The sequence below is a fragment of the Moschus berezovskii genome, chromosome 11 (genome assembly GCF_049115385.1).
Source record: "Moschus berezovskii isolate FMDL1 chromosome 11, NW_MosBer_1.0, whole genome shotgun sequence".
Taxonomy (NCBI): domain Eukaryota; kingdom Metazoa; phylum Chordata; class Mammalia; order Artiodactyla; family Moschidae; genus Moschus; species Moschus berezovskii.
The window spans coordinates 83,370,924-83,383,558 of NC_142470.1; the positions used below are offsets into that span (position 1 = coordinate 83,370,924).

At 39.2% G+C, this 12,635-nt stretch overlaps 1 protein-coding gene across 6 annotated transcripts in view; it reads right to left on the reverse strand.

Moving 5' to 3' along the window:
- The window catches only part of EML4 (EMAP like 4), a 157,361-nt gene that overhangs the window by 12,678 nt on the left and 132,048 nt on the right, over positions 1–12,635 (reverse strand). For all 6 annotated transcript variants that reach the window (XM_088841520.1, XM_088841522.1, XM_088841521.1 and 3 more), the window contains 5 exons: positions 11,107–11,258; positions 9,886–10,011; positions 9,670–9,801; positions 8,877–8,944; positions 240–328 (listed from right to left, as the gene is read on the reverse strand). In XM_088841520.1, coding sequence (XP_088697646.1) covers positions 240–328; positions 8,877–8,944; positions 9,670–9,801; positions 9,886–10,011; positions 11,107–11,258 — 567 coding nt within the window. The remainder of the gene's footprint in view (positions 1–239; positions 329–8,876; positions 8,945–9,669; positions 9,802–9,885; positions 10,012–11,106; positions 11,259–12,635) is intronic.

The window sequence follows — 12,635 nt, forward strand, 5'->3', positions numbered from 1 at the left end:
GCAGTTGTAACAGTTTGTTCTAAATTTATGTTTGCTTGACGATTTAGAATACTGTTTAACTTTAGCAGATCTTTTGCAGTTTCATACAGCAGAATTAAATCTACTGTTGGGGAAACATATTCAATACTTAGCAACTTTAGAGAGCAGAGAAAAAAGTAGTCAGCATTACTGGAAGTGAAAATATGCAATTACTGAGAAAAGCGGTAAATGCCCCCAGGAGTGGGGGTATATCTGCCCACCTATTGAGTAGCGCATCACCGAGAGCTGCTCGTTCCCGTCTGTGTGGATAGAGACGAGGTCTCTGGTTTCTGCATCCAGAACAAACCACCTGTTAAGAAGTAAAAAATCAAAATTTCCCTCAGACATTAGCATTTATAGAAAAACAAATGGCTGCTGACTGTTTTCTCCCTTTAGAAAGAAATTTTAATAATGCCCTAAAGCTGGACATGTTACCCTTTTCTAATGAAGGTTGAATTCATTTTGCAAAATGTTACTAGATGCAATATACTTATATGTATGGGCCTAGGCATGTTCTCATTTCTATTTAGGTATTCACTGAATGCCAAGGGTGTCTCTTTGAGAGGCACTGTCCAAATAGAAAATGACAAGATGATCAGTGTTTTTGAAAATTACACTAGAGCCAGGGAAAAGGAAATGAGCTAATTAAAACAAAGCACAATTAAGTGCTAATCTCACCGATGGTGACTACGTATAGTAGAGGAACTCAGAAGGAAAATGAATAGCATAGAAATTGAATAGCATAAAAATGAATATGCACAGAAAAACCTTTAGGGAGGATGTATCAGTAGAATATGGGTTGAGCTGCACATTGAGGGTAAATTACAGGCAGTTCATGCAGGAGGAGTGACAGCTGCACTGCCATGGAGGTGGGAAGAAGCATGGATAGTATGACGGTGGGAGGGAAAGGCAGACCATTCATTTGGTGAGATTTCAAAGGGACCAGAAGGGGGCACTCTACCTCTCCAATAACCCCAACACCAGCATATGCAACCTCTGAAGTTCCCTGAAAAGCAGTTTTTCAATCACATTTATAGGAAAAGTCAAAATGTAAAAGGCCTCTTGATAGGTAAAACAATGATTTATATCCAACTACATAGTAAGTGACTCTTATCAGACCCTTTTCTAAGAGCAGGGTGAGATACCAGGTACAAAGCAAAGACTGGGAACTAAGGAAGGACAACTAAAGGACAGATAGAGGAGAGTGGGTTACAGACAGCAGGCACAGTTAGTTGGAGGAGCTCAGAGTTGAGACTGCCTGGCTCAGATCAGGCACTAAATAAATACTTACAGAATGGACAAATGAACAAATATATAAAATGTCTCGAACATGACAGATGCTGTTTTAATTAATAAGAATTATGTAACCAAAACTTCATGACGAATACTTTAGGATGGAGCTGATGCATGCTGAAAAGTTGAGAAAGGAAAAGCAAGAGTTTGAAAAAGCCAACATAACATGGATGTGGTAAGATCCTAATACACTGTAACTTGTTAATAAGATAGAGTGTTTTGAGTCTGCTTAGGAGTAAAAGATGGAGAAGGAAATGGCAACCCACTCCAGTGTTCTTGCCTGGAGAATCCCAGGGACGGGGGAGCCTGGTGGGCTCACACTGCCGTCTATGGGGTCACACAGAGTCGGACATGACTGAAGTGACACAGCAGCAGCATGTAACTGAAATGCAGTGTGTAGGAAGAAATGGTTGGAGTGGAAAGAATGGGACAAAATTAGAAAAATAAAATCACTATCTTAATTTCATGGAACTGAATGGGACAAATGAGCAGCAAGGTTTGTTCTTAATTACTCAGATGGGAAAAGTTCCACTAAATTCAATAGCAGGAGTCATAATGACAGTTCCTTTTAATCTTGAAGCATTATAATAAATATCTGAAAAGAGACCACTATTCCTTCAAATAACTTGTGAGTTATGGGTTGAAATTTCTAGGTACTAATTAATAATCCTGCCTTTTACTCAGGTAAGAGAAATAGCTTCTATTTATAAATATACAAGTTTATGAAAAGTCAATCAGCAGGAAACTGGCACTTTGAAGTCCTGGGCTCATGGTTTGATCATTTCTACTTCAAAAGGTGCATAAGGAATGTACTTTATTGCAATTAGACAGTACGCAGAGATTATAGGTTTCTTCTGAGAATGTAATTCATTCATCAATTTTTATGGCTGCCACCGTGAAACTGCTCTTTAGCCAAGAAATGCCAAAGCTGATGCCAAGTGAGGGAACAAATTATAATTCCTTTTCAGAGTAAGGGAACAAAATATTCCAACTTAAGAGTGAACAGACATGCCTGAGGAACAATGAGACACAACACTGCTCTGTGGGCTTTAAGTTTTTAATGAGTTTATGTAAACACTTCACTATACTTTCTTGCTACTGCTGCTGCTAAGTCGCTTCAGTCGTGTCCGACTCTGTGCGACCCCACAGACGGCAGCCCACCAGGCTCCCCCGTCCCTGGGATTCTCCAGGCAAGAACACTGGAGTGGGTTGCCATTTCCTTCTCCAATGCATGAAAGTGAAAAGTGAAAGTGAAGTCGCTCAGTTGTGTCCAACTCTTCGCGATCCCATGGTCTGCAGCCTACCAGGCTCCTCCACCCATGGAATTTTCCAGGCAAGAGTACTGGAGTGGGGTGCCATAGCCACTTTCTTAGGCTTTTAAAATTACCAATTTTTAGTTTGAAGAAGCCTTGACTGATATTGTTTCCAGTTCAATCTTCCTAGGAAAACTGAAAACAATTTTACTGCTCTGAAAACTCTTTAAAAGTAATTTAAAAAAAAAGGGGGGGAATTTCCTGGTGGTCCAGTGATTAGGACTCTGTACGTCCACTGCAGCGGGGGATGGGTCTGATTCCTGGTCAAGGAACTATGATCCCACATGGCAAAAAAAAAGTAATAAAAAAACCTCCAGAATGTCTGTTGGTATATGATATGTAGAACCTAAAACTGAGTTATTTACTGGTGAGAGATGGTAGCTCTCAGAAAAGAAACAACAACAATTAAAAAAAAACCAACAGAAAACCTTCGGCTTACTTTTTCTATTTCTTTAATTGCACGTGTGCACGCCTAGTCGCTCAGTTTTATCTGACTCTTTGCAACCCCCTGGACTGTAGCCCATCAGGCTCCTCAGTCCATGAGGATTCTCCTGGCAAGAATACTAGAGTGGGTTGCTATGCCTTTCTCCAGGGGAACTTCCAGACCCAATAATCAAACTGGCATCTTCAGCATTTCAGGCGGATTCTTTACCAGCTGAGCTATGTGGGAAGCTATCAGAGATTAATTCTTTCACTTGTGGCGAGTAATTTTTAGTAATAATTAAATAACTTTGTTGTGAAAATTATACAACAATAATTTTAAGGCTCCCACCCTTTTCAGTGCGTGAATTTACATTCTACCTTCAGAAGAGACTTTCTAGCTCAGGACCTCTATCCTTAACGAAAGTATGGAGAAGTAAAGGAAATTTTCTACAAATAAATAATTTAAGTTTTCACTGTGCTGAATTGGACTCTCATTCTAATCTAGAGTATATACACTGGAACCAAGCTTCTGCTTCAAAGAATCATTATGGGGCTCTACGTGGAGCCGCTGCGGCCAGGAGATGATTATTTGAAGATAACTGTGTCTCCGTTAGGTCTTGGAATGAATTATGAAGATCATTTCTCGCAGTATATGGCAGTGGCCCTGTAACATTGGAGAGAACCTCAAAACAAATCTTGGCGGCCCTGGATTCACCTTTCTTCTCCCTTCATTAGCCCAGAGGATTCTGTTCCTGATATGCAGGTTGAGATCCAGAGGTTTTGACCCTGGTCCAGGTCTTTGTGGTAACAAATATGATTATTGGAGTTGTTTTTAATCTAGTCTCGGAGAAGGCAATGGCAAGCCACTCCAGTACTACTGCCTAGAAAATCCCATGGATGGAGGAGCCTGGTAGGCTGCAGTCCGTGGGGTCGCTAAGGGTCGGACACGACGGAGCGACTTCACTTTTCACTTTCACACACTGGAGAAGGAAACAGCAACCCACTCCAGCGTTCTTGCCTGGAGAATCCCAGGGAAGGGGGAGCCTGGTGGGCTTCCGTCTATGGGGTCACACAGAGTCGGACACGACTGAAGTGACTTAGCAGCAGCAGCATGTGGCCTAAAGGATCTTTCTAAATGGAACTGCTCAGCATCAGAGGTGGGAAATCTTTGACCATATATTTAAACTAATCTGATTGTGAGTCAAATAACCACACACACTACCACCATAATCTGACGACTTTTTTAAAAAAACACACACATTGATTTCTTTAGTGGCAAAAGGAGAATCATAAGATTTCACAGCTGGAAAGTATCATGTTAAAGTCTCTAAACGAATCTATATCTGTTTATAAAATGCATTAAAAAGTATTCATCATCATATAAAGTGTATCCTCTGGTGGGAGGTTTGTAACTTTTTCCCAACTGCTTCTATGATTATGAAGGATCATGAAGTTTCAGAGCAGGGAGTAATCACTGAGGATGTGGGGGTGGTTTAGGATTTCAACGTATCAGATGTGGTTAAGAATCAGGTGGAGAGGCATAGGTAAGAAAGGACAGAAAGGGTTGAGGTGTATCTGAAGGACAGCAACTTAACCACTCTGGCTGGAATGGTGAGGGAAAGATTTTTAGTGGGCTTTAAATGCCAGGCTAAGACGTTTGGATTCCACTGTTTAGCTATCAAGAGGCCTTTAAGGAATGTTCTATTTCAATTAGCTCATAGTTTCTTGCGTTGGCTCAATCCACTTCCCCTGTCTGATAAGAGCTCTTAACTCTTCACTGCCTTCTTAAGATCTCAGAACTCCTACAAGGCAGGACCAGCTCCACCTCCTTTGGGAGGTGCTCTCTAACCACTCAAGGTTTACAGTAATTTCTCTGTTGATCTTCAAGTATTACTGCTTGTTTCTTCAAGTAATACAAGATCAATATGCAAAAAGCAGTTGTATTTATATATACCAGCAATGAATATTCTAAAAATGAAATTGAGAAAACAATTTCATTCAAAATGGCATCCAGAAAATGAAATACTTTGGTACAATTTAACAAATGTGCAAATTTGTACCCTAAAATCATCTTTGAAGAAAATTGAAGACCTAAATAAATGGAAAAACAACTGTTCATAAATTGGAAGGCTTAATATTATTAAAATAGTGACATATTCAAATTGATCTATAAAGAAAACAATCCTTATCAAGGCTTCTTTGCAGAAACTGACAAGCTGATCTTAAAATTTGCATAGAATTCAAGGAATCCTGAATAGCTAAAACCACCCTGAAAAAGAACAAAGTTGGAGGATTCACATTTCCCAATTCAAAACATAATGCAAAGCTATAATAATCAAGACCAGTATTGCATAGGATGAACATAGAGATCAATGAAATATAAGTGAGAATCCATATTGAAACCCAATTATGGTCAACTGATTTTCAACAAGGGTTTAAAGTCTTCACTGCAGGAAGAAAAGTCTTTTTGAGAAACAGTGCAAAAAACAAAACAAAACAGTGCTGCAACACTGGATATCTACATGCAAAAGAATGAGGCTGAACATCTATACAAAGATTAGCTCATTATCATATACAAAGATTAGCTCAAAATAAACTAACATCTCAAGGTAAGAGCTAAAACTATAAAATTCTTAGAAGAAATGTTGTACTAAATGTTTAAGACCAAGAGAAAGAACAGATAAATGGGACAATATAAAAATTTTAAACTTTAATGCAATAAAAGTTACCATTAAGAAAGTTAAAAGAGGGACTTCCACTAGCAGTCCAGTGGTTAAGACTTTGCTGTGCAATGCAGGGGACGTGGTTTGAGCCCTGGTTGGGGAACTAAGATACCACATGCTGTGGGGCAACTAAGCCTGCATACCATGCCAACAACTAGGGAGACCACTTGCTGTAAAGAAAGGTCCTGGGTGCCACAACTAAGACCCAACACAGCCAAACAAATATTAGAAAAAGAAAGAAAGTGAAAAGACAACCACTGGAATGAGAGAAAATACTTGCAATCATACATCTGATGAGGTACTATATCCAGAATATATAAAGAGCCCTTACGACTAAGAACAAAAACACAAATCAATTCAAAGATAAGCACAGGATATGAACAGACGTATCTCTAAAGAGGCTATACATAAATAACTAATAAACACATGAAAAAGATACCCAACATCATTAGCCACCAGAGAAACGCAAATTAAAACAATGAAAAAGCACTTCACAGCCATTCAGTTCAGTTCAGTTCAGTCGCTCAGTTGTGTCCGACTCTTTGAGACCCCATGAATCACAGCACGGCAAGCGTCCCTGTCTATCACCAACTCCCGGAGTTCACTCAAACTCATGTCCATTAGTAGAGCTATAATGGGGAAACAGTGGAAACAGTGTCAGACTTTATTCTTTTGGGCTCCAAAATCACTGCGGATGCTGACTGCAGCCATGAAATTAAAAGACGCTTACTCCTTGGAAGGAAAGTTATGACCAACCTAGATAGCATATTAAAAAGCAGAGACATTACTTTGCCAACCAAGGTCCATCTAGTCAAGGCTATGGTTTTTCCAGTGGTCATGTACGGATGTGAGACTTGGACTGTGAAGAAAGCTGATCGCTGAAGAACTAATGCTTTTAAACTGTGGTGCTGGAGAAGACTCTTGAGAGTCCCTTGGACTGCAAGGAGATCCAACCAGTCCATTCTAGAAGAGATCAATCCTGGGTGTTCACTGGAAGGACTGATGCTAAAGCTGAAGCTCCAATACTTTGGCCACCTCATGCGACGAGCTGACTCTCTGGAAAAGACTCTGATGCTGGGAAGGATTGGGGGCGGGAGGAGAAGGGGACGACCGAGAATGAGATGGCTGGATGGCATCACCGACTCGATGGACATGAGTTTGAGTGAACTCCGGGAGTTGGTGATGGACAGGGAGGCCTGGCGTGCTGTGATTCATGGGGTCGCAAAGAGTCGGACACGACTGAGCGACTGAACTGAACTGAACAATCTATTACTGACATGTATTTTGAGGAAATCTGAGATAGGAAAGCCATCTATATTTGCAAGTTATTACCAATTATGCTCCCAAGCAGCCTAATTCTAAAATTCCACTATTTCAGAACCACTCTAATAACATCTCCAATTACATATCCACATTTCAAAATTTATCTTTACCTTAAAGACCTATTCTTTCAAGATTCTGAGCACTATAAGTGAGGAGGATTTTGAAAATGTTTAGATTTTCCAGAGGTATTAATTTGTATCTAACAGCCAAAGGGGAAAACTTGGTTAAAAAAAAAACAAAAAACAAACTCTACATGGCTAAATCTAGTTAGAATAAAGTAAACTGGAATTAAATAAATGGTTTAGTCAAAGCTATGGTTTTTCCAGCAGTCAAGTATGGATGTGAGAGTTGGACTATAAAGAAAGCTGAGTGCCGAAGAATTGATGCTTTTGAACTGTGGTGGTGGTGAAGACTCTTGAGAGTCCCTTGGACTGCAAGGAGATCCAACCAGTCCATCCTAAAGGAAATCACTCCTGAATATTCACTGGAAGGACTGATGCTGAAGCTCCAATACTTTGGCCACCTGATACGAAGAACTGACTCATTTGAAAAGACCCTGCTGCTGCTGCTGCTAAGTCACTTCAGTCATGTCCAACTCTATGTGACCCCATAGACGGAAGCCCACCAGGCTCCCCCATCCCTGGGATTCTCCAGGCAAGAACAATTGAAGGTGGGAGGAGAAGGGGACGACAGAGGATGAGATGGTTGGAAGGCATCAACGACTCGATGGACTTGAGTTTGAGTAAGCTCTGAGAGTTGGTGATGGACGGGAAGCCTGGCGTGCTGCAGTCCATGAGGACACAAAGAGTTGGACATGACTGAGTGGCTGAACTGAACTGAAATAAACTGGATGATTTGAAATATTTGTTACATTCATAAAAATATTTATATGTGTGTTCACAATACTTTCACCTTATTAGAAATCAGCATTCCACAATTTTTATGGGTTTAATTTTTGAAAATTGACTTTATATTTTTCCTCTGCCTCTTTAAAAAAGAAATTAAGTTATCTGTGATGAGGGCTACTTACTAGCAGAGGCAATAAAAAGGACAATTTAAAAATACAGATAATAAATATATATTACTTAATAGCCTTGGAAAGGTACTATACAAGGTCACAAAGATAAGTAATTAATAACAATTTCAAGGAACATATCTTTATTATTTACCTGTGTAGCATTCAAGAAGGAAAAAAGCTATAGCTCAAACAAAAGCTCAGCTGGGTTATTTCAGATTTTATTTCCTTCCCTTTTAAAGATAATGAGGACAAAAGTTTTCTGATACCACAGAAAATGTCACAAGGGAGGGTGTCAAGTCTGCTGAACTGCCACCTTCCTTAGGGAAGCCTATCCTGACCTCCCTATTTATCATTTTGTAACTGTACCCTTCCAGATCCCTCTTCCTATGCTCAACCCGCCCCCATATAGCTCTTCATTTTTCTAACTTAATTAGTTAATAACTAACTTAATTAGTTAAGAGTTATTTTTTTATTCTGCCTCCACCCCTGACACACATTAAAGTGTGAACTCCATGGGGGCAGGGATTTTTGCTTTGTATTGTGATGTAGCCTGAACTCTCACATTGGGTCTAACAAATGGTAGGTCCTTAACAAAAAATTACTGAGTGATTAAATGAGTATACATAACAGAAAAGAGCAAAAAGTATAAAACTGTGCCACTTAAAAGATCAATTCTCCAGATCAGACAGAGAACATTCCTGAACAATGGTTAAACATCCCACCACTTAAGATTACTCAGCTCACATTTCCCTTAAGAGACCCTACCTGCCTGAGTGCGTTCCTATGGCCACCACTGTGCCACTTGGATGAAAATCTGCACAGTGTCCTGGTTCCTAGAAGAGAGACAGACAGCTGTTGGGGAGTACATGAGAAAGTCTCCCTAGATCTATGGGAAGAGTGGCAAAACATTTGAAAATAACTTGTTTCACATAAACATGGAATCTCAACTTTACTATAGCCAATGGGAATATCACATGGACATAAGAGGAAAAAGAATTTCAGAGCAGGAAGGGGACATGCTGGCAGAGTGGTAGGGGGAAAGGACCACCAGCTTGCGGCTAGGCAGTGGAACAATAATAGGATAACAACAAACATTTGTACAGTTCTTTAGAGTCTGCAAAGAACGTGTATACACTTTTTAGGCTAGAAAAGGTGAATATCTGGGTGGGGTAGGGAGAAAATACAGTAAGAGACCAACTCAAAAAGAAGACAGGAGAATGTGTTAGTGAGCAGTACTGACTGAACCCAACTGCCCCACCACCAGCGGCCCAAACATTTCCGTAACAATTAATGCTCCATAAAGATGTGAAATATTCTTGATTTTTACTACTGAACCTGACAGAAAAGTTGAGCTTCTATCCTGTTAACTTGCTTCTTTGGAGTAGGTTCATGATGTACTTTGTAACTAAACACTCTCCCCTTATCCCTTCCTCTTTACTGAACTATAGCAATACACTTGGTTTTAACCAACACTGAGTCCTTTTTCCTTTGCTGCTACCAACTGCCAGTTTTAGGGAGTTTCTGTGGGGAAATTATAATCACATTTTGCTTTACTCACATCTACAAGCCTGGTCCATTCCAGCCTGTGTTCCACTGAGTTCCACATGCACACTTGTCTGTCCTGAGCACAAGTCAAGAGCAAGTCTTTGAAGGGATGTGTGGCAAGACCCCAAAGCTCATCTGTATGACCCTGAAAAAGAAACATACCCATTGTTATAAGAAACAAAGGGCATCATCAAAATATTCAGTTAATGGTTAAAATCATACAGCTTACCTGTACTTCTATTTGGAAGCCATCATTAAATGTTCCTCGTAAAATAAAGTTTCGTGATGTGCCGACCAAAAATTGATCTGCCTTTCCTTCTGCTACAGCTCTGATTGTTCCATACTGATCAGGAACCTAAAAAAAAAAATTTATAAAGTCACCATACACATAATACAATGCATTAATCAACCTGAAGACTGAAGTTATAGCTGTACACAATTATGCAGTAATAAATGACAGAATTTCAAATTTCAAAGTACAAGGTAATTTTACGTTAATAAATTATTTATTCAGACATTTACATTTTATACACAGAAGTTATAATGCATTATCAACATTCTTTGCTTCAATTTTAAATTCACATTTTATATGATTTCAAGAGTTAAGGATTATGAGTACGGGATAAAGGAATAAGTTCTGAGAGATTACATGAAGACAGTGGCCTGATTTTGTTACTTACTGGTTATATTATTTTGGGTAAGCCATTTTAATTTCTTTATCTATAGCCTGAGACAAATTTCTATAATATGGGGATATATCGTCTTGGAAATAAAATCCAAGAGCAGTATGTCAGAATTCTCTTTTTAAGAGATTTTGTCTGCAAAGCATGTTATAAGTGGAAAAGACTGAGTGTAAATTCAAAATTAAAGTCACCAAAAAATAGAAGCAATATTGAAACTGTGAGATTTGCCTTTGGTCTGACAATCAGTGATCTGAAACACTATTCTAAACCATTTCACTTCTTGAGATCTCAATTCAACTTTCACTGAACATATAAAACCTGTTAGGTTTTATGGATATACTTAATTTATGCCATGAAGCAGACATATACAGATATAATCAGCAATTATTTTTAAGCCTATCATTTAGAAGATTATTTTTGAGTTTTAAAATTAAGCTGGTCATCTTGTATACCATGGAGTAGAATATAATATTTGATAAATGTCTGGCAAATTTTAAGTTTATATGGTTATGTGGTTATTTTTGGGTCACTAAAAAATAATGTCAGAAATAAGTAAGCAAGTTAACTATTCTGCCCATTTTTCTTATTCTTTCAAATTATTTGGCTTAGTGAACAGTCCTTTTTTCCTGGTTTATTTCAAGTGACTGAAATGACAAGAATGTATACCAAATTTTCCAGAAAAGTGTAAGTTATCTTAATGTGGGACAAAAGACATGAGTTTAGAGGGTTTAACATTTTTAAATGTTTATGTTCTGTTTTCATCTTACCTCTATTTCTCTTTCAGGATTCAGATCATGATCCCACAGAATTATTTTTCTGTCTTTCCCGCCACCAGTTAATAACATTCCATTTCTCATCTGACAAAGTGTGAACACACTGCCATCATGAGCTTTGATTTGTTTGCTGATCTGATAAACACCTAACATAATGAGTGGTAAAACAGAAACACTAGTCATAACATTTTCCATCAGATTATAGTGTCTTTTTGGGAAAAAACTTTAGCAGAACTACAGAATAAATAATCAAAAGTTCTCATGACTCAACGATCAAAAATCTATTTCCAGCCAATTCTTCCACAAGGCAGATAGCAAAGCTTAATATTTGGCATCCATGCCAATATTTAATTACTCCGAAAATAATTCAAAATATATTCTTACAAAAAGGTAGGCTAAAGTAGTGACAATTCCACAGACAAGAGGGGATATAGTAGCCTCAGAACTTTACTATCTCTTACAATCATCTCATTCAACAGATCAGTTTCAGTTCAGTTGCTCAGTTGTGTCCGACTCTTTGCAACCCCATGAATCACAGCACACCAGGCCTCCCTGTCCATCACCAACTCCTGGAGTTCACTCAAACTCATGTCCATCGAGGCGGTGATGTCATCCAGCCACCTCATTCTCTGTCGTCCCCTTCTCCTCCTGCCCCCAATCCCTCCCAGCATCAGAGTCTTTTCCAGTGAGTCAACTCTTCGCATGAGGTGGCCAAAGTATTGGAGCTTCAGCTTTAGCATCAGTCCTTCCAACGAACACCCAGGACTGATCTCCCTTAGAATGGACTGGCTGGATCTCCTTGCAGTCCAAGGGACTCTCAAGAGTCTTCTCCAACACCACAGCTCAAAAGCATCAATTCTTCGGCGATCAGCTTTCTTCACAGTCCAACTCTCACATCCATACATGACACTGGAAAAACCACAGTCTTGACTAGACGGACCTTTGTTGACAAAGTAATGTCTCTGTTTTTAATATGCTATCTAGGTTGGTCGTAACTTTCCTTCCAAGGAGTAAGCGTCTTTCAATTTCATGGCTGCAAAGAGCATCTGCAGTGATTTTGGAGCCCCACAAAATAGAGTCTGACACTGTTTCCATTGTTTCTCCATCTATTTGCCATGAAGTGATGGGACCAGATGCCATGATCTTAGTTTTCTGAATGTTGAGCTTCAAGTCAACTTTTTCACTCTCCTCTTTCACTTTCATCAAGAGGCTTTTGAGTTCCTCTTCACTTTCTGCCATAAGGGCGGTGTCATCTGCATATCCGAGGTTATTGATATTTCTCCCGGTAATCTTGATTCCAGCTTGTGCTTCTTCCAGCCCAGCGTTCCTCATGTTAAGGTAGATATTACTCCTCTGATTTTACAACTAAGCACACAGGTACAGAACTGGCTTAACCAATACCACATGGTTAGCTAGTGACAAAGCTGTGACCGGAACGCAAGTCTCTTATACTCAGTGTCTTTTAAGTTTGCAAGAGAGCCCTCATTTCCTCTTGGGGCAACAGTCATAATGTTTAACATTTA